General features: G+C 59.5%; 1 protein-coding gene across 1 annotated transcript in view; it reads right to left on the bottom strand.

The window, feature by feature from the left end:
* The window catches only part of LRP1 (LDL receptor related protein 1), a 79711-nt gene that overhangs the window by 15043 nt on the left and 43660 nt on the right, over window positions 1-21008 (bottom strand). The window contains exons 24-58 of the mRNA XM_044227835.1: window positions 20668-20865; window positions 19217-19421; window positions 18871-19035; window positions 17990-18234; window positions 17628-17759; window positions 17101-17328; window positions 16681-16855; window positions 16501-16595; window positions 16155-16304; window positions 15910-16050; window positions 15457-15591; window positions 13473-13604; window positions 13091-13225; window positions 12759-12888; window positions 12491-12617; window positions 11930-12081; window positions 11714-11838; window positions 11053-11430; window positions 9569-9758; window positions 5847-6051; window positions 5283-5475; window positions 4556-4681; window positions 4219-4347; window positions 3831-3950; window positions 3504-3617; window positions 3153-3302; window positions 2944-3066; window positions 2567-2683; window positions 2287-2415; window positions 1925-2047; window positions 1680-1820; window positions 1412-1602; window positions 511-694; window positions 325-410; window positions 52-171 (exon numbers count right to left, since the gene is read on the bottom strand). Coding sequence (XP_044083770.1) covers window positions 52-171; window positions 325-410; window positions 511-694; window positions 1412-1602; window positions 1680-1820; window positions 1925-2047; window positions 2287-2415; window positions 2567-2683; window positions 2944-3066; window positions 3153-3302; window positions 3504-3617; window positions 3831-3950; window positions 4219-4347; window positions 4556-4681; window positions 5283-5475; window positions 5847-6051; window positions 9569-9758; window positions 11053-11430; window positions 11714-11838; window positions 11930-12081; window positions 12491-12617; window positions 12759-12888; window positions 13091-13225; window positions 13473-13604; window positions 15457-15591; window positions 15910-16050; window positions 16155-16304; window positions 16501-16595; window positions 16681-16855; window positions 17101-17328; window positions 17628-17759; window positions 17990-18234; window positions 18871-19035; window positions 19217-19421; window positions 20668-20865 — 5489 coding nt within the window. The remainder of the gene's footprint in view (window positions 1-51; window positions 172-324; window positions 411-510; window positions 695-1411; window positions 1603-1679; window positions 1821-1924; window positions 2048-2286; window positions 2416-2566; window positions 2684-2943; window positions 3067-3152; window positions 3303-3503; window positions 3618-3830; window positions 3951-4218; window positions 4348-4555; window positions 4682-5282; window positions 5476-5846; window positions 6052-9568; window positions 9759-11052; window positions 11431-11713; window positions 11839-11929; window positions 12082-12490; window positions 12618-12758; window positions 12889-13090; window positions 13226-13472; window positions 13605-15456; window positions 15592-15909; window positions 16051-16154; window positions 16305-16500; window positions 16596-16680; window positions 16856-17100; window positions 17329-17627; window positions 17760-17989; window positions 18235-18870; window positions 19036-19216; window positions 19422-20667; window positions 20866-21008) is intronic.

Genomic DNA, 21008 nt, shown 5'->3' with positions numbered 1-21008 from the left:
GGACTCCCCCACCGCCCTGGTCTGCGGAGGAGTGGGCTGCCCTGGCCTCACCTGCACGTTACTCCCGTTAAGGTGCATTCTTCGGATCATGCTGCCCTGGGTCGTCACATCCGTCCAGTAAATCATTTGTTCTCGGTAGTCGAAGTCCAAGGCGACGGCGTTGTTCAGGCCCTGGATGTGGGGGGTAGGGGAGAAGAAGGATGACAGAATCAGGACACGGGTGGCTGGAGGAGTCAGCAGGGGAGAAGGAGGGGGCTGTGTAGGGCAGGGAACATAGCTCTGGGCCTGGGGAGATGGGTGGGCTGAGGTGGGCCAGCACGGCACCTGTTTCAGCAGCGTGTAGTTGGAGCCGTCCAGGTTGAGCCTGCGCAGGTAGTAGCGGTTGGCAAAGATCAGGAAGGGCTCCTCATCTGCAGACAGATCACCCTGGCTCAGCTGCCGGCTGGGGCATGCCCCACAGCCCCGGTCCCCAGCTGTCCCAGGCATCTGACGCCCAAGTGCCCATCTTACCAGTCACGGCTTTGCAGCTGTGGGGGTCGCCCCCACGCGGGGCGTAGCCCTCCACACACAGACACTTGTAGCTGCCGTGCGTGTTGATGCAGCGCTGACTGCAGGGGAACGTGGAACTGCACTCGTCCACGTCAGCACACGTGCGGCCGTCGTCCTTCAGGCGGAAGCCTGGGCGGCAGCGGCACTGTGGGCACAGGGAGCCTCGGGCTGGGGCTGGGCAGGGCTCGGGGCCTCCCACCCTGGAGACTGGGGCTTCAGCTCCCCCCACCCCAGGCAGCTGGCTCGGCGGGCAGGCAGCAGGCAGGTGCTGAGTTGACCCGTGCCAGGCCTCTGCCTCTCGCCCCACATGACCGGCGACCGCCCTGTTTCTACGACCTGGGAGTGTTATCTGACAGAGCGGCTTGTGCTTCACTTCCGAGGCTTTCTTCACTTGGCTGTTCTCCCTCCACAGCAGCTGCCCCTTCTCAGGATCCTTTGCCAGTCCCCCTGCACCCCCTGGCCCTCCGGGTGTCTGAGTGCAGGGCTCAGGCCTTGGACTTCCCCTCTTTTCCAACTATACTCACTCCCTTGGGGATCTCCAGACTCATGGATTTTAAATGCTGTCTCTACAGTGAAAAACCGCCCAGAGTCTGTGTGCCCTTGAGCTGGGTAAGCCCACTTTCCAGCGCCTCCCTGACATCTGCTCGTCCCTCCTAACCATGGCCCTTGCCGGCTCTACCTTCCACAGAGCGGCGGAGCCCCACCAAGCACGGGTTTTGCTTCTGTTCCTCACTGGGCCCTCAGTGCCTGGAACACTGCCCAGCAGACTAGGAGTTAACTGAGCCCTTGGTGAAGGAAGGGATGAAGGAGCCAGTGAATGAATGAAGAGGGGCCAGCAGCTCCCACCCTGGGCGGGGCTCACCTTGAAGCCGATCTTGAGGTCCTCGCAGTCCTGGCTGCAGCCACTGAGCTTGCGGCTGAGACACTCGTTGACGTGGCAGCCGTGCTCATCCGAGCCGTCCCCGCAGTCGTCCTGGCCGTTGCAGAGCAGCACCTCAGCCACACAGCGCCCGCTGCTGCACAGGAACTGCGACGAGGCGTTGCACTTGTGCTCTGTGGGGGCGGAGGCATGGGTCAGTGGGGCACGGGGACACGGAGGGGGGTCCCTCCGAGACCAGGGCGGGGCCCACCTGAGCTGGTGCAATGCGGGTTCTTGGGGGCCTCATCACTCTGGTCGTGGCAGTCGTTTTCACCGTCACACACCCACTGGCGGGAGCTCAGACAGCGCCCGTTGGCGCAGCGGAACTCATTGGGGCCACAGGTAGGGTACTCTGGGGGTGGAAGGGTGGGGTGAGGGGGTGAGGCTGGGGGCTCCGGTTGGGCCCAGGGTGGAGCCTGTCCCTGCCACCACCCCGGCTTAGCCTGCTCAGCTCACCGCATTCAGGGGACTCATCGGATCCGTCCGCGCAGTCCCGGTCGTGGTCACACACAAAGTGCTTGGGGATGCACTGGCGATTCTGGCACATGAACTCGCGGTCATCGCAGGTGCTGTTGTACACTGTAGACGGAGATGGACGAGGTCCCTCAATCCCCGCCTGGCCCATTGCTGCCCGTCCCTGGGACCTTCTAGTGGTCCGAGAGGTGGGATGTGCAGAGACACCCATCTGGGCTGTAGACAGGGCTCTGCCACTAGCCACCTGGGTGACCCTGGCTGAAGCACTGCCTCTCCTTGGCCTCAGTTTCCCCTTCTGTAGAGTGAGACAGTGGCCCCACTCCTCATGCGCCCCTGCCACTTACAGCAGCCAGCTGTGACGCTCTCGTCGGCACCATCCGCACAGTCCTTGTCACCATCACAGAGCCAGCGCTCGGGGACACACACGTGGGTGCCAGGGCAGGAGAAGGAGGAGGGTCCGCATGTCTTGCCTTCTGTTGGGGAAAGCGGGAGACCCGGAGAGATTCAGGAGCAGGCACAGCAGGCTGGGCGTCATGCTGCCCCTCCTATAGGAGGGAGTGGGGGTGGGGTGGGGTCTGTCCCTCCCGGAAGCCCCTCCCTGAGCCGGCCATAGCCACTCCTCACCGCAGTGTGCCGCCTCGTCCGAGCCGTCCCCGCAGTCGTCACTGCCGTCACACAGCCACTGCTTGGAGATGCAGCGATGGTTCTGACACTCAAACTGGGCCTCTGAGCAGAACTTGTCTGGGGCGGTTGGAAACCAAAGTGAGACGGGGGAGGGGATGGCAAGTCACTCCGCTGGACAGGCAGGTGGAGGACAGATGGGAGAGACCCCAGGCATCCCTTTGTGGGGTGGGGGGGTCAGCCTGAGCTAGAGAGATGCCCCCTTAGGGGCCCTAGGGGCTCTTCTCCCAAGGGCACACTTCCTGGGAAGGAACTGAAAGGTCGGGAATGGACTGGGACTCCGTGGCCACGGTGGGCGGGCGCTGGAGTTGGTCACTCACTGCAATGGGTCTCATCCTCGCCGTGTTCACAGTCGTCCTCCTTGTCGCACGTCCAGCTCATGGGGATGCAGCGCCCACTAGGGCAGGCGAAGTAATTCAGGGGGCATCTGGGGCGCTTCACTCCTGAGGGGAGAGGGAGGCATGAGAGCGCTGGCTCCCTGGGGTGCGCGCCGCCTGCCGCCCGCTACACACCCGGCCCACGGTGGGACCTGGGCAGTCACGCTCGTCGCTGTAGTCCCCGCAGTCGTTGGCACCGTCACACACCCAGCTGGGGGCGTAGCAGAGGGAGGTCCGCTCACAGGGCTGGAAGCGCACCCCTTTCACCCCCAGGCGGAAGTAGCTGCTGCAGTCGGTGGCGCCTGGTGGGGGCAGGGAAGCAGGTGACACACGATTCCCTCCACACTCCCTCCCTCGAGCTGCCCTCCCACGATATCCTTCTGGGGAGGAGATACTGTCCACCCCTTCCACTCACACTGCCCTGGGCAGGGGGCAGGAGCACACAGGCTGTGAGTGGGCCAGAGGGCGGGCAGAGAGGAGGAATGAGGGAGGGCGTCACTCACTGCAGTTCATCTCGTCAGAGGCGTCCTCACAGTCCACAAACTGGTTGCAGCGGCTGGAGTTCCCAACGCAGGTGCCATCCCGGCAGCGGAACTCGCCCACGCCGCAGGCCGTCTCTAGAACAGCCCCCACCCCGAGACCATCAGGCCAGAGTCTTCCCTGCAGAGACCAGGAGACCCCAACCGGAACTCCTGGCCCAAAGTACTGGCCCAGCAACCCCCCCAACCCCTCCACTGTACCCCCGAACCCGCCAGAGCGCTGCAGCAGATGCCCTGGGGCCTGGGGAGGCAGGGCGGGGCGGAGGCGGGCAGGCCCTGTGTGGCACTCACTGTTGCAGGGGATCTCGTCTGAGCCATCTCCACAGTCATCTGCCCCATTGCACCACAGCATGTTGGACACGCAGCGCCCGTTGTTGCACTGGCGGAAGGTCTTCTTGCAGCGGCGGGAGTCTGGGGAGGGGAACGGGCCACCGGTCAGCAGCAGCTCTGGGAAGGCAGCCTCCTGAGGCCTTGATAACCTGCCCAGCCCGGCTCTGGGCTTGGCCCAGGGTTGGCCATGGCTCTGCCCTTCACGACCACCCTAGACTCCTCAGCCACAGTGGGTCAGGGAGATTTTGCAGCCCTCACTTGCATGCCTGGTCCTATTGGGGGCTGGAGATCCTGGAGGGCTGGGGGAAGGGAGGTGGGCTGGGGCACTGGGGCTGGAGGAGGCACTTACTGCAGTAGGATGGCTTCTCGTCAGATTTGTCCTTGCAGTGGGAGACGCCGTCACAAGTCAGGCTGAAGTTGATGCATTCACCGTTGGCACACTCAAACTCATCTTGTGCCCGGCAAGAGGAGTTCACGGCTGGCGAGAATGTGGGGCGAGTGTCCTGAGCCAGGGCCCTGGGGCCTGGAACGCCTCTACCCATCAGCCCCCGGAACTGAGGTCATCCTGAGTCCCTCCTTGGTAAAAGGTTTCGGAGGGTCGAGCTTTTGGGAGTCTGGGTGGAGATGGCGCCAGTATGTGCCCAGGGTCCCCCACCAGTGTCCCCCTCCTTCATCCCCTCTCTCACCGCGGCAGGTGAGGTCCTCTTGGAGGATGCGGCCTCCTCGGCAAGAACAGTTGACGTGGCCTTGGTGAGTGAGCAGACACAGGTCCTGGCAGCCACCGTTGTTGACGCGGCAAGGGGAGAGCTCGCCTGAAACAGGGACAGACGACAGTGGGCTAGGAGTGTTCGCGGCTGTGCACACACAGGAGGCCCCCACCCACTCACACAGCTTCATGGAGCTTCCTAGCCCCGGGCCTGTGGCATAGCGGCACATGGCTGGGGGAGCAGAAAAGGCGCTACAGGTAGGCCAGGGGGAGTGTCTGGGGTGGACCTGGGGCAGAGGGGGTGTGTGCTCTCAGGAGTAAGCGTGAGAGGCCTGGGAAAGCTACGGATCTGGGTGGGGGCCGCTGGGCAAGGCAGGTGCACGGGCACGCGCACGTAGAGCATGAGGTAGGCAGAGCCTGGGATGCGTGTGACCAGGCTCTGTGGCATGTGTGGTCCTGGGGGAGGGGAGAAGGACTAGGGCATGCGCTGGGGTGTCCAAGGATTCAGGTGAAACCATCGTGGGGTGGTATAAATGTGTGTACGTGTGTGTGTGTGCGCACAGATGTCTTGAGGGAGCTGGAGTAGAGGGGTGTTAGGTGTCTTGGAGTTTCTTGGGGGCTGTGTGTACAAGTGGATGTCTGCATGTGTGTGTACGTGCTGGCACCATGGGCGGGAGAGCAAGGCTGGTGGCAGCGGCCCCACTCACAGCTGTTGGTGTCATTGGCCACGGCGATGATGCCCATGGGCTGCTGGGGGATGTCCACGCGCAGCAGCTTCATGTCGCTGCCCACGTACTTGTTGGCGCGCTGCACGGCTCGCCGCACCCAGTCGGTCCAGAAGATGTGCTCCCCGTACACAGCCAGCCCGAAGGGGTGGACAGGCTCCGACTTCAGGATCACCTGCGGCACCAGCACCAGGCCCATCACGGGTGGGCTCAGGTCTCCTGCCCCAACTCTGCCCCATGGCAGCCGGCCTCAGGGGTGAGGGCGCCTGGCCTTGGCCCAGATCCCTGGACGCAGCTGGGAAGGGGAAGGACCCACAGAGACATCTTGCCTTTTCCTCCCTGAGCCGATGAGGAAGCCAAGCCTGGACAGGATGGGGGCCGCACGAGGCCACACAGCCAAGTGGCCGTGTCCTTGCCTCATTCTCCCCCCAAATCTTCCCACTCAGCGGCCTGAACTCCTGCCGGGGCAATCCCTTTCTTGGCTGCCCCGCTGCCCCCTGGGCCCAGCCCTCCTGGAGCCCCATTCCGCCGGCCCCCCCGACTCACATAGCGGTGGGAGCCGTCATACTCGCACCGCTCGATCTTGTCCAGGGTGGCGTCGGAGAAGTAGAGCTTCTCGGCCCGGTGGTCGATGGCCAGGCCGTTGGGGGTACGGATGTCCTTCTCGATGAGAGTTAGGACGTTGGCTCCCGACAGGGCTGCTCGCATGATGCTGGGGTGCTGCTCGTTCCAGTTGGTCCAGAACATCAGGCTGGGGGAAGGGAAGACCCCCGGGGTCAGGAGTCAAAGCTGGGGAGTCTGCCACAGAGGGCTCAGGCGAGGGCCAAGAGTTGACCCGAACCCAAGGGTCAGCCAGGGTGTGAGGCAGACGCTCACAACCCCAGCGGCCTCATAGTCACCAAGGCCAACACGGCCTGGGTCCCAGAGGGCCAGGCTGCCACAGGGTCGCTGTGTGGGTGTGTGTGCACACGGATTTCTCTGTGTCTGGGAAGTGACCGTCTGCATTAACTGAGAGACGATAGCGTAGTAAGTAAAGCAGGCTCTGGGCTCCGATCCAAGCTCTGCCACTTACCAGTAAGGAACCTCAGCAAGTGACTTAACTTCTCTGTGCCTCAGTTTCCTTCTCCAGGAGGCAGGGATAATACTACACCTGCCTCATAGGTGGTTTAAGGATTCAGAGTTAATGTTTACCTAAGGAACTGGTAAAATGCCACATGACTATTTCCCATTAGGTTATTCTTAACTGCTGTTTGCCTGGCATCCGGGAAACACTTGCAAGTGTCTCATATATGCCTGTGCTGGGGACACACGGACCCCACCCTCAAGGAGTTCTTGAAAATCACCCTCTCTGTCATTTCAGGCTTTTGCATATCTGGAGTCTGAGCCCCAGTTCTGCCCCTTACTAGCTCTGACCTTGAACCAGACTCTTGTCTTTGCACATTGGCTTCCTCTCGGTAAAGGAGGTGGTGGGATCTGGCCATGCTCAGCTCCCTTTGGGGGTGGGGAGGCTCCGGAGCTGGGAGTGCCTCACTTCCAGACTGCTCAGCCACTGTGCTAGGTGTGACAGTGTGATCCTCTGACCACCTGCTCTGGATCTTGACCCCTGGGTCCTCTGTCCCGGAGATTCACACTCAGTTAGGCCTGGGGCGGGGCTGAGGAACCACACTTTCCTGCATTTCCCAGACAAGCTGCATGCACCCTGGAGTTGGAGAACCGTCCAGCAGCTGAGTCAGTTCTGTTTCCCAGCTTCCTCACCGCAACTGCCCCTGCCTCCCGGCCTGAGGGTTCCACACTGCCCGCCCTCTGCTGCTCAGGACGCAAAGCTGTCTGCTGCTCCTGGACTTGTCTCCTCAAACCTCTCCAGGCTTGTCTCTTTTTTTCAAGTAATGTCTACACCCAACCTGCGGCTTGGACTCGCAACCCCAAGATCAATTTTAGTATATGTGCTGCCGAAGCGAGCACGCAACCCCAAGATCAAGAGTTGTGTGCTTTACCGACTGAATTGGCCAGGTGTCCCCAGAGTCTCTCTCTTTTTAATCCCCCCTCCCCACTCAGTTTGAGCTGAGGCCTCCTGCTGCTATGCTCCGGTGGGAACAGGACACCCGTTTCCACTTAGGAGGTGCTGGCTGCTCCCAAGCCCTGGGACCTAAGGAGGCTGAGGCTCTGCTTTAAAGGTGCTCATCCTGGGGGAAGTGGGTGGGGGTTCTGGATGGCTCTCGGAGTTCAGGGTGGGAGTGTGGACAGTGGCCCGATGCCATCAAGGACGGTGGCATCTCTCTCCGGCCTCCACAGGGGAAAGTGTTGTCCCAGGCCCACCTGCAAGAGTCAGCCTCCTGGCCTTGTTGGTCCCACACCCTCAGGCAGGGACTTCCATACCCTCAGGTAGGGCCCTCAGGGACTTCCACACCCTCAGGGACTTCCACACCCTCAGGTAGGGCGCCATCAGACTCTGTGGTAGGAAGTGGCTTTCCTCTTACCATGACAAACTACCACATGTGGAAGGACACGTCCCACAACTGAGGATTCTGGGGTGGGGGGGGGAGGGCTAGGAGGAGGGGCTTTCCTGAGGGGCAGCTGTAGGGTAGGCTCAGCAGGAGGGCAGGGGGTCCCTGTCCCCTTCATCTGGGTGCACACTCCTCCCCTCCCCCCGCCGACCTCAAAGTATTCGCTCCTTCTGGCCAAGAGAGGGCCTCTCCCAGACAACTCAGCTCTTCTCCTGCACCTGCCCTGGCTTCAGTACCCCCGACTCCCCACCTTCAGACCCCAGCTGAGGGGCTGCCTCCTGGAGGACACATCCCTTGGTATCCAGCTGGGTCAGGTCCTTGCTACACACCCATAAAGCCCCCTGAAGCCTCATGGCTAACAGCAAATAGAGCCAAGGTCCATCTCACCCTCCCCTGGCTCCTCAGCACATCGTTGGTTCTCAAAAGCCATTTGCTGAGTGAACAATGGAATTCCCTGGGCTCAGAGCAAAGGAACCTGCTGGACAGCCATGAAGGAGCTTCAGGAAGCCACAGTGCTCCATCACCTCTGGACTGGGGGTGGGAGGCAGGCAGGGGTGTCCGGCAGCATCCCCCACCCATGGAGGTTCCAGGCCCATAAGGGACAGCTTCCGGGGCCAAGGGTCACAGAGGGAAGACATAATCTTTGTCGTGAGCCATGGACACGCAGGCCAGGGTGAGGCAGACCAGGGAGAGGGTCCTCGTGCTGGTCTGCAGGGCCAGGAGGCCGGGCTGGGGCTGGATTTGAGTGACATCAGGGTAAGGAATCTAGGTTCTGTACACTCACCGTTTCTAAGTAGTTGCTTTTGGGTTTTGTTTGTCCCTTCGTTTCCTAGCAAAGCTTTGGGAAAATATTCCAAGTGTTGCCGAGTTCCGGGGAAAACAGTTTTGCTTTCATGTGGGTCAGGATTTCTAAGGTGAGCGGGTGGCTCAGCAGCAGCCCACACACTGGAAAATTGTGGGGGCGGGGGGAGGGTGTTGCTGGCCCTGCAGGGGAGCATAGCGGGTGGAGACCAGGGGCATGCAGCACCCCTAGGGCTATTTCCTCCCAAATTCTCCAGATTTGTGCTCTGGCCTCCCTTGCAACCTGAGCCCAACCTCCTGGGCCATCCTCAGGCCTGTCCTGCACATGGGAACCCCTCGACTGGGCATGGAGGAGGCCCCCACAGTCCTTCCTGCCCAGAGCACTCCCTCCTCTGGCTGTCACATAAAGCACTACCCTGTGTCCGGGCTGCCCTTCCCAGGCCTGCCGACGTCTAGGCCCAGTGCCAAAGCAGGGCCTCTGGGATGACTCCTGGTCATTACATACAGTCCTGTATTTGTCTCAGCCTTTCCCACCACTGTGATTTCTCTCCTTTGGGCTAGGTGGTTTGAATGGGCCCAGATGAAGGCTTCCATACAGCAAGTGTTCAGTGAACAATCTTTGCCTGAAGCTTGGAGGGCCAGAAACACAGAGGACCTACTATGTGCCTCGACCATGGCTCTCTGATGAAAGAATCAATTCATCACTGAGCCAGAACTGTCCTTCAGAGTCCCTCGGTCCTCCTCTTGGTTCAGGCACCTGAAATATTATTGTCATATTACAGATGAGGAAACTAAAGCTCAGAGAGCTCCTACAGCTGGCCCAAGGTCACAAAGCAAGGAAGTAGCTGATCTCAGGGGACAGCCAGCCCCTCCTGCTGCTGCACCCCCTACCCAGGGCTGCCTGGGGGAGCTTCTGCCACCCTGTGGCCTGTCCCTTTCCACTCCCTGTACCCAGCAGCTCACTTCTGGCACTCGTCCAGCACAAAGGCCCGTGGGTGGTCGTCTCCAGACATGGTAATGACCGTCTCACGCTCGAAGGCCCCTGGGCGGGTCTGATCGACTGTGTGGCGGGTGATGGTCGATGTTGTGTAACTTGTCCAGTAAAGAGTGTCCCAGCCACGGTGATAGGCCAGGCCTTCCACGGAGCCCACATCTACAAGGGGAGAGAAGTAGTCGTGGGTCGGGTAGGGCCAGAGAGCAGAGCCAAAGCGGGGGTGGCCCACAGCACCCAGTCCTCTGGCATATGTGGGGCTGTCAAGGGATGTGTGGGAACACAGCCCTGGGCACCCCCAACCCCTCCCGTCCTTCCCTATTTTCTAAACGAATGGTCCATGGTCCATCTCCCGACCCATCTTCCCATCTTCCCCACAGCTGAGTAGAAACACTTTATGGATTTTGGTAAATCACATCCAATTTGGGCTGTCCCGGGAGCTTCCAAATGAACAAGACCCAAACCGGATTGTTCATAAACATCCTAAACTCCGGTTAAGGAATTAAACGCACAATGAGTAGTGGAACCATAGCTTAAGAGAAAAAGACTTGGGCTTTTGTGGTTTCTCGCTGTATGACGCTGTGCTTGCCAGAAGGCTGCATTATGACAAGTACTGTAGCTTAAACAACGGGCCGAAGACAGGGGACAGTTCTTGCCAGTCTCTTCTGGTCAAGCTATGGTTGCAGGGTATCCGGCTTAGCTCTGGACACGTTTTTAGGCAGGCGTGTTCTGCGTGGAGCAGATTGTGTCCAAAGGAGGTTCAAAGGAGAGATGCTTGTTTACCACTGCTGGATACCAGGACCTCATTCAGTGTTGGGTAGGTCTTTGTGGACAGGATGAATGAAAGAATGAGCAAAGGAGTGAGTTAAGGGACCGGGGCTTATCCAGCCCGGAGAAGAGGAAACTGTAGCACAATGAAATAACTTTGCTCTTTGCAGAGAGCCGAAAGGCTGTTCTAGGATGCTGTGTCTAGCCCCTAGCACTCTCTGGGGAGTGTGTACACGTGTCCTGTGCTGAGCTAAGCTGTCACACCTGCCCTTCAGGTGACCCTGCCTCCCTACACACGTGAGACACCTGAGGCCTGGACAGCAGAGGGAACTTGCCCAAGTGCCTGAAACCCCGTGGCTGGGGCTGAACCAGCCTCTCTGCAGCCTGTGCCGTGAATCCCGGCCACACAGAGTAGAGCTTTGTGGCCCCTGGGGCCAAACTAGGGCTGGAGGGGGAAGGAAGAAGAGTCGATTCTGACTTCAAATGAGGAGAAACTTTCAAGTAACTGTGACGGGTGCAGTGTGATTCGCTGGCGAATTGTCAGAGACGCGGTCATAGCAGGGATTGGGATCCGGGACGCAGGGGGCTGGCTGAGGGTGGAGGGCTCCTCTCCCCGGAGGCGGGGCCGGTCCTGCCCCACAGCCCCCCACCCTCCCCTCCCGGGGGGACGATTGGGGTATGGGCTCACTCTCCACGATGGTGGTCCTCCAGGAGCCATCGTCATTGATCTGCTGGATGTTCCCGAAGTGGATGTCGCTGAAGAAGATACGATTGGGGGTGCCCGGGGAGGTGCCTGCTCGGTAGTCGAAGGCCAGTGCGATGACATTCTTCATGTGCTCAGGATCCTCGAAGGGCTGGACGGGTGCGTTGAGGTTGCGCTCGTCAGACAAGTGGATGCTCTTGAGGATAGTGCGTTCGGAGTACAGCAGGTAGCCGGCGTATTCGCGGCACGACGCCCCATCTTCCGCCAGCATCCCGTGCGCGCAGGCACAGGCCCGCTGCCCGCCACCCCGGTACAGGCACAGCTGCTGGCACCCGCCATTAGCCACCGCGCACACGTTGGTGCCTGCCAGGGATGGGGGGAGGGGAAGGAGATGGCTGCAGAGGGTGGCCTCGGACACTCTGCCACCGTGGGGACCCTGGCTGGGCCACCACTCTGCCTCAGCACAGACAAGCCTCCGGGCCTGCGCACACAGAACCTGGATCGGTCCCAGAGCTCCCCAGCCTCTCCTCCTGTCTCTCGGCTCTCTGGAGCCGCTGGAACGTGTCCCTGTGGGTCCAGCCCCTATCCCAGCCCCTCCCACTACAGGGGAGTCACTCCCAGGCCAGGGGGCCCCCGTGAGCCTCACCTTTCTGCCGGTCCCGGTTGAAGACTTTGATGTCTTTTAGCTGGACGCCGATGCCCGTTCTCAGGGCCACGGAGTCTGTAGCATTGTCCTTACTCCCACGTTTGATGGAGCCATTGGCATGAGTCCTGGGGGAAGGGAAGGGCTAGGCCGTGAACAGGGTGTTGACAGAGGGCGGGAACAGACGGCGGAGGAGAAGACCAGGGCAGAAGCCCTCACCTGTCACTCCAGTAGATGAAATCCTCAAACACGGACACGGAGAACATGTCCATGTTGTTGCTGGACAGAACCACCTCACGGTTCTCACCCGTCTCCAGGTCAATCCGCTCAATCTTGTCTGTCCGGGCATCACACCAGTAGAGCTTTCCGTCCTACACGCCAGAGGCACCCACCTCACCTCTAATGCCCAGTGCTTCTAATCAGCCCCAGGGTCCTGGACCACAGGACGGGTCCCACTCACTCCTCCCTCCTGTGTCTTTCTCCTGCTTCTTCCATATCCTTCCCGCCCTCTGACCTACCAGTCTGACAAGCTCTAGGCATTCCTTCCATCCTCACTTCTGAGTGATGGCCCCGTACCCCTCTGGGGTGTCAGGAGTCCCATTCTGGGTCAGGAGCTGGGCCAGAAGACCCCAGGACTACCCTAGGTCCACATCTTCCCACCAAATGGGGCCTCATCACAGGGAGAGTCAATGGGAAGAAAAGCATAGGGTAAGGGGAGCCTCCCCCAGAGCATAGGGTCTGGATAGCCCATGGGCTCCAGGGCCCAGCCTGCACCCAAACCTCATAGTCCACTGAGATGCCGTTGGGCCAGCTGATGCTGACGTTAACCAGCACGACCCGCTCAGTACCATCTAGCCGAGAGCGCTCAATACGTGGGTACTGGCCCCACTCAGTCCAGAACAGATACCTGTGGGGTGGAGGAGGGAGAAGTTGGGGGTCAGTCCCCAGACCACCGAGAAGAGAAGGTCTCATCAGTGTGGGCTGTGGGGAGTGACGAGGCCAGACCCGAGCCAGGGCTGGGACCTGGACAGCCTGTCCAGCTTCTCACCCCTTCTCTGGGTGAACAGTGATGGCCCGGGGTTTATCCAGACCCTGGGAGATGACCACATAGCGGAAAGAGCCATTGAGCCGGGCGACCTCAATGACATCGAAGCCCTGGTCGGTCCAGTAGATGTTGCCTGAGGAGAGAGTGGGTGGAGAGGAGGAGGAATGGGTGGGAGCGCTTGTACCTGGTCCCTTTTCAGCCTCTAGATCCCTGCTGCTCCCCATCTGTTCTGGCCTACTCCTCCTCAGACTTCTCCTGAGATCCCACATCTCCCCTGTCGGGCCTCTACCTCACCTGGAGGCCCCCAGCCCACCCAGGACCCTCTCACGGCTCACCTGCGATCCAGTCCACGGCAATGCCCTCCACGCGGCCAATGCCATTGGTCACCACATCCTCACGCCATGTCTGGTCTCGCTTAGCCCGGCTGATGGTGCTTAGGCCCATGTCCACCCAGTAAATGGTGTCGTTTTCTGGAGGTAGAGGAGCCAACATGGGGATATCCCACAAGACAGGGGAAAGGTTGGAGGGTGGGCAGAATCAAATGGCAGTCAAGGTGGAGGTCAGTGCTGGGATAGGGGCAGGAAGCTTGGAAGGGAAGACAGAGTAGGGTGGGGGTTGCTGTGTTGTCTCCCCCTCCACCTGTGGTCGGGCAGCCTCTCACAGAGCACACCACCCCCAAAGTAATGTCCCACTCCCTCCTGCCACCAAATCACTCACCAGCATGGAAGTCAATGCCGACAGCCAGGGACGTCCCCGACACTGGGACCAGGGCATCTGACTTGTCGTTGGGATCCAGGGGGATTCCGCGGATTCCCTCATGCACAGAGTACAGGAGAAAGGAACCCACACCTGAAACGCAAGGACACTCAGGCCCAGGCCTCAGTGACACACCTTTAAGCTTGGGGTCTGTCACTCTCAAACCTATTATTGTTCTCTGCTTCTTTTTGATACCTTCTCACAGCTATCTCTCCTCCCCATTCAACACACAGAAACACACACTTTACTTAGTCTGAGGCCTGCAGCTTGGGCTGGGAATGTGGGGAATAGGAAAGAAGAGCACCTCTGGTGAAGCGCCTGCAAGACTGCTAGTGCCCACTAGAGGGCAGAAGAGACCTGGATTTCTCTCTCCCAAAGGGGGCCCTTTAATCCCTCTTCACTCAATACAACCCCACAACCCCAAGGGCTGTTGGGGAGGACCTGGGGAGGTTCAGACAAAGCAATGGAATGAGATGACTCCTCAGTGAAGACTTCCATCTCAGGTTCCTCTTTGTCCTCCTCAGTCTGGCCTGTGTCACCTACACCCTCTCTCAGAAACACCTAAAACTCAACATTACTGACTTCTCACTCCTGAACTGGTCTCATTCTGTTTTCCCATTTCTTCTTCTTCTTCTTCTTCTTCTTTTTTTTATTTTTAAAAACTATTTATTCATTTGAGAGAGAGAGAGGAGGGCGTGAGCACACGTCGGGGGAGGGGCAGGTAGTGCCAGCAGGGAGCCCGATGCCGGACTCAATCCCAGGACCCCAGGACCATGACCTGAGCTGAAGGCAGACACTTAACAGACTGAGCTACCCAGGCCCCCTCTCTGCTTTCCCATTTCTTACAAGGTGCCACCATCAACATGAGCCAGAACCCTCCACTGCCTTTATCCCTTGATACAGTGTGTCCCCAGATCAATCCCCCAGCAGGCTCTGGTTTCTCAGGCTCCATGAAAAAAAAAGGACTCATGGTCAAAGGAGTTTGGGGCAACCCCAAACATTAGAGTCTTCTCTTGAGAAAAATTCTCAGTGCTGATGAACATATTCAAGACTCTGAGAAGTTCTGCAGCAAAAAACATTTAAACTTTGTTCAACCCAGTGCTTCTTTCTGTAACATCTACCCACATCAAAGAGGAAGGTTCCCTGAGCACACTTTGGGAAGTGCTGTCCTGGGGCAAATTCATAAATCAGTCAGCAAGTTCTTGTGAAATGTTTGAGTCTCACCCCTTCTCTTCAACCCAGCTGCTAAGCCCCATCTCTTAACACGGGGCTCACTCTAATAGCCTCCTAACTGGTCTAACCGCCTGGGTTTGGTTTCTCCCTCCCCCACAGGCCGGCTCTCTGCCGCCAGGTTAATCTGCCCCAAACACCACTTTCCAGGCACTCCTTGCTGAGAACACACCAGAGGCCTGACTTACCCCACAGCCAATCACCTATGATCCCTCCCATACTCTGCCCACCTATGGGCTTGGTGCCTTGAGGGCCCTTGCACACTTCCTCCTCTTGCTCTAGACCCTGTGCCTCACTTGTTCTGCCTTCTTTGAGCCATGCACTCAAATCCTCCTTGCCCTGTAGAACTAGGCTCACAGCACACCTCTTCCATGAGGCCAGCCCTGGCACTGCCTGCCGACATCTCTTTCTCCAAAACCCTCCTGGAGGGCCCAGAGAGTGCCTCACTATCCCGTTTCCCCTCCGGGTTAGCCCCATCTCTGGTTAAGACTGCGGCATGGGAACAGGACAGGGACTTCTATCCCCGGGCTTCCCCAGCAGCTCCCAGCATGGTGGGGGCTTACCAAACATCTCATTCAGGAGGCACTTAGTAATACGAGATCCATGCAGTCCCGTCCGCAGGGTGAGAGGGGGCAGGTGGGTGGGGGTCAGGGGGCAGGAGGGGGTCAGGGCTTGGGGCGGGGGGGGGGGTCCCTGGGTGGTGTTGGGCACAGACCTTCGCAGGCCTGCTGGCCGCTCCGGAGGCTGTAGCCGGCGGTGCACATGCAGGAGCGGGTGGACTCAGACGTGGGCAGGCAGAGCTGGGAGCAGTCCCCGTTGTTGACGCTGCAGGGGTTGGTGCCCTCGTGGTCTGGGGTGGGTGGGAGGCACAGAGAAAGAAAGGGATGAGGTGGCCCTCCTCAGGACCTCATGGTCAGGCTCGCAGTGCCCAGGGACAGGATGGGCACTGCCTTCACCCTGGACCTTGGGTGGGGGTCACCACCCAACCCATGTCCGGTTCTCACAGGCCCCCAGCTCTTGCAACCGGTGTGGCTGTTAGCACGTCCGGCACCTTCGGGAGAATGAGAAAGAGGAGCCCCTCTGGGTGCAGAGTGGAGTCGAGCCCGTGCTCATCCCCGTTCACCTCCCTGCCCAGGGAGCCCCTCTGCAGCCTGGCCGCCGGCCTCACCCAGCTGGATGCTCTCGTCGTACACCTTCATGTGCATCACCAGAGTGGTGCTGTTCCGCAGGACCACGGGCTCTGAGCCGTCCGCCTTGTTGCATGTGCCCATCTTCTCCGACACCTGATCCGCCCACCACAGCTTGTCCCCTGGGGAGGCAGGAGGGGATGAGATCCCGGGGAGGGCCCCACCCCCAGCCCGGACAGGCCCAGCCTCTCTGCTCCTGTCCCTGCCCCCAGCCAGCAGCCCTCACCCATGATGGCCAGGGCCGTGGCCTTTCCCAGCTGGCTCCGCATGGCGTCGATGACCTCCAGTCCGCTCCCATCCAGGTTGCAGCGGCTGATGGTGTGGTTGCCAGAGCTGATCCAGTAGAGTTTGCTTTCAGGGAAGTCGATAGCCAGGCCTGGAAGAGGTTGGTGTCACTGCCAGGGAGTGTGGCTCCTGGGCAGGGGGCTGAGGGATATATGGTCTTGAGGGAGGATGGTGAGGACACACACTAAGCTAGGAGTTTGGCAGACAGAGGGGCAATCAGTGGACCCCGAGGATCTCCTGACTGAGGAATTAGGGCAAGCTGCAGTTTGGGAAAGGCAAGCTCGTACCCACAGGGCCCTTCTGGCCACTGAAGAGCAGGGTCCGGTTGCTGCCGTCCATGTTGGCCATGCTGATGTTATCCCCATCGGTCCAGTAGAGCTTCCTGGGAAGGTGCGGGAAGATGAAGTCAGACCTCTCTGTTCCTGCCCCACATCCCACGACCCCCAACCCTGGGTCCCGGGACTGACCCACGCAGTGGGTGGACCACCAGGCCGTGGGGCTGCTCCAGGCCCTGCACCACCGCGTTCTTGAAGGAGCCGTCCAGCCGGGCCACGTTGATCTGCTTCTTGTTAGTGTCGTAGCTTGTCCAGAACAGGTTTCGGGACACCCAGTCCACAGCCAGCCCGTGGGCATTTGGCAAGTCTGGGGAGCACAGTGGGGACTTGGAGGATGGGTATTTGTGGGGGCATAGGTCGGGAGGCTGGAGGAGGTGGGGGACTGGCCTGGTTTTGGCGGGGGGTGGCTGGGGATCGGGAATCCAGGGTTGGAGCACTGAGAAGGGGGAAGATTTGGAAAAGGAATATTGGGACCGAGCACCAGGGATGGGAAGGAGGGCCGGATGGGGGGGCACCCACGCCCACTGCGGGGGTCCAGGGCGAGGGCAGAACCTGCAGAGACGACGGTCTCCACGCCCGTGCCGTTGATGAAGGCCCGTTTGATGGCCTGTGTCCTCACATCGGACCAGTAGACACGCTGCTCGCGGGCATCGTAGTCCAGCACGGTGACGTTGTCAATATCAGGGACCGTGAAGGAGATGATGTAGTTGTAGTAGGGGGCCTCTAGGTCCACCCCCCGGATCTCCATCTGACGTGCGTACAGCAGGAACTTCTTAAACTCTGTGGGGCACAGGCCAGGTCACTGAGGGCAGTCCCCTCCCTTCATGCTTCCCGCCCACCCACATGAGGGTCCCTCCTTCTTCTGGTTCCTTCCATTCACAGCTGGCCATTGGCTATCAGGAAGTGATAGCATGGGCATCACATCCCTGCCCGAGTTCCTGCATCTTCTTCTAGTGGCTGTCTCTGCAGCCTCTCCCGACTGGGACGGTCTACCCTCACTTCCAGTCATGAACCTGGGGTCCTGACACCTTCCCCTTGGGCTTCAGTTTACCCATGGCCTTGAGGGAGCAGCCTCCTACCATAGCAGGTGGTGTTGTCCTTGTGGAGCTTCATGAGGTGGGGGCAGGCGCAGGAGACCGTCCGGTTGTAGTTGATGAGACACAGGTGGGAGCAGGGGCCCCGGCCCCCATTGGCCTCACAAGGATTGGGAGCTGGGGCAGGGGGAGAGGAGAAGTGAGGGCATCCTGTGATCTGCCAGCACCTACCTGGCCCTTCTCACCTGGACCAACCCCTCTTCACCCGCTCTCCCCCTCCCCATTTCAGCATCGCCAGACCCTCCTCCATCAGCAGGCTGGCCTGTCCCACATCTCAGCACAGCCCCTCATGCTTTCACGGCGCCCTCTCTCCTGGAGGGCTTCTGCCGAGGCTGCTGGCCCCTTACCCATGGGCTGCCGGGAGGGGTGGTACACCTGCAGATCAAAGGGCTGGGTGTTGGTCCTCTGCACCACGGTGACATTATGGCCGGTCCACTTGTTGGCCTTAGCCAGCGTGTTTGTCCGCCAGTCCGTCCAGTACACCTCCCCCCCATACAGCGTCACTGCAAACGGGTGCGACAGGAACTCGTGTCCCCGAAGCACCTCCATGTGGCCGGAGCCGTCGTAACGGGCTGAGTAAATGGCATCTGACCTGAGAGCGTGGTCGGGGCAGAGTGAGGATGCTGGCGGGGGCCAGGCCCTGGCCCCCTGGCCCCCACCCCCCACAGCCCTCACACACTGGAGCAGTTCTTCCTCCCAGGCCTTGCCGGCCGGGAGAAACCAACATGACAATGTGGAGTGAGAACCAGAGTGGTCTGACCTCTAGGACCCCGGCTCTTGGATCCCAAATCCTATGCCCTGGATCTCTTGGCTCCCTTTTCCATAGGGCCACAGTGACCATACATGGGGCTTGCAGGAGGTAGGAAAAAGGCACCCCCTCTGAGCAGACCAATTAGAAGGTACCCCTTCCCCTGGGCAGATAAAGCCCACTGGCAGGGGGCAGAGATCCGTGAATGAGGACGAGAGGTTGCATTTCTGCCTTGCCCAAGCCTGGGCCAGGCCCCCAGTGCAGACCTGTTTCCAGCCTCTTCTTCCCACACCTCCTCCCCCAGCCTGGCCTCACCCATCATCTCTGTCCTCCCACTGGGCCCAGCCCTTGGCCGCCCCAGTTTGGGTTCCAGCTGCCCAGGTCTTTTCATTACCAAGTCCTGAGGCTCCCAACCCCACCCTGTCCCTGGAGGGGAGGGGAGAGATGGGATCCTCTGGGGTCGTGGTGGGGGGCGCTGACCTGGCGTCGATCCAGAGGATGCGCTTCTCCAGGTAGTCCACAGTGAGCCCGTTGGGCCAGCCCCCTGAGCCCGTCTCCCGGTGGATGGTGCGGCGCCCAGCCCCACTCATGGAGGCGGCCTCGATGCGCGGCAGGCTAGCATCCCAGTCCGTCCAAAACAGGATCCTGGGGAAGGGGGAGGGGGTCGGGGTGCCAAGGTCAAGGGCCTGGCATGGGGCTATTATAGGATCTTTGGTAAAGGGCAGAGGGGGTAAATAGCCTTTGAAGAGACAGGTGTCCCCGACCCGGCTGAATGAGGCTTCAGAGGGGACCATGGGGCCAGAATAGGGCTGGGCAGGGTCCTCACCCATCTCGTGGATCTAGCGCGATTGCCCTCGGGTGCTCGATGTCACCAGCCAGGAGGGTGGTCCGAAGGGTCCCGTCTAGCTTGGCCACCTCAATCTGGTCCAGGTTACTCTCTACCCAGTAGATATTGCCGGCAATCCAGTCTACAGCCAGACCCTCGGGGGTGGCCAAGCCGTACTGAATCACCACCTCGAAGCTGGTCAGGGCTGGTGAAGAGAAGGTCATGAGCGTGAAATCACAGTAGACTAGGAAGCCTAGATGACTCACCCTCAGCCTTGACACCTCTGCCAATATGTCTGACAAACCCCAGCTTCACCTGGGGTTCACAGACACCCCCCCACTCACCTCACTCAGACCCTCCACCCCACCAGGAAGTCAAATAGGAGAGGAGAGGCCTAGTTTCCAGAACCCTGAAGAAGGGAAAGTCACACCTTTCCTCTGAAGGGCTAACCCATGGAAGGAGGTCAGAGCAGAGGGTGGAGGCTTTGGGGAGGTGGTGTGGGCAAACACAGAGTCAATATGAGAACTTTCTAGAAGTCACTTCATAAACTATCTTGAAGATTTTTCCACAGGGGAAAAATATATATATACATACACACATATATATGTATGTATACATGTATGTACGTATATACATATGTCTACATACATATATATATATTTTTAACTGTTGCATAGTGTGAATATTATCACAATCTGCTTAGCCATCCCCTTGCTGATGAACATGTAGAATGGCTCCAAGTTTTTTTCTATCACAAACAATACAAACTCCTTTAGTAAAATGTGCTTTCAAGTTTTTGCTCAGATGTTGCCTCTTAGGGGCCCTTCCTTGACCACCCAGTTTAGAATGTCAATCCCTGTTCTCCCTACCTGCCCCCCACCTCCTTTCTTTATACCCACAGCACATCCCCTTCTGCTATATTCCACGTTGCACTTGTTTGTTTTGCTCAGATCTGATGTTTCCCTGGTGTGTAAGCTCCACGAGGGCAGCCATCGCGGCCTGCTCTGATCACTGCTGTTTCCCCAGGCCCCATGTGTACGCAGGTGCTCGGTACGTGTGTTACTAATGAGAGAAGTTTGTGATGGGTCAGGCCGCTTTTGGACAGAAGGGAGCCTCAATGGCTTTTTCCTTTTAAGGTACCCCATCCCTAAATGGCTTTTTCCTTTTAAGCCTGCTGTTCGAGGATTCGGGGAGCTCCAGGCCATTCCAAAGAAAGGCTGATCATTTTGTTAATTATCAGGCTGCCAGCTCTGCCGACAATAATTACGGGGCGTCAGGAACTGAGACCCACAGCAAAATCTAACCCAATTAATGAGAGTGTGGGGGATGGGGGAGCTAGGCCTTGGCTTTGGGACAGCCTGGATCTGGGTCCGCAGCTCTGAGTCCCCAGGTGCCCCTTCTGTGTGTGGGCCACCCGCGACAGTCCTGGGTCAGTAGGAGGGGGCGGTCACCTCCGTTGTCCAGCAGCTTCCCACGGTAGATCTTGTCCTCCACCACATCAGTCCAGTAGAGGGCGCTCTGGCTGAGGTGGAAGTCCAGGGCGATGGTGTTGCGCAGACCAGGCACCAGAACGCTGTAGTCCCCTTTGTGAAGGTCGATGCGCCGGATCTCGTGGCGGTTGGAGAAGATTATGAATGGCTTGAAGGGGTCTGGGGAGGGGTGGAATACAGGGGTCAGCGTAGGGCTTGCTGCCTCAGAGCCACCCTGTCCCGGAGCAGGCAGGGTCCCCGCTGGCCCCAGGCATGGTCACGGGTGGAAACCGCAGCCTTTGGCATCCGGCAGCCAAAACCCA

The sequence above is a fragment of the Neovison vison genome, chromosome 12 (genome assembly GCF_020171115.1).
Source record: "Neovison vison isolate M4711 chromosome 12, ASM_NN_V1, whole genome shotgun sequence".
Taxonomy (NCBI): domain Eukaryota; kingdom Metazoa; phylum Chordata; class Mammalia; order Carnivora; family Mustelidae; genus Neogale; species Neogale vison.
The sequence above is the reverse complement of the archived record's forward strand: the minus strand, read 5'-3'. Positions and strand labels throughout refer to the sequence as shown.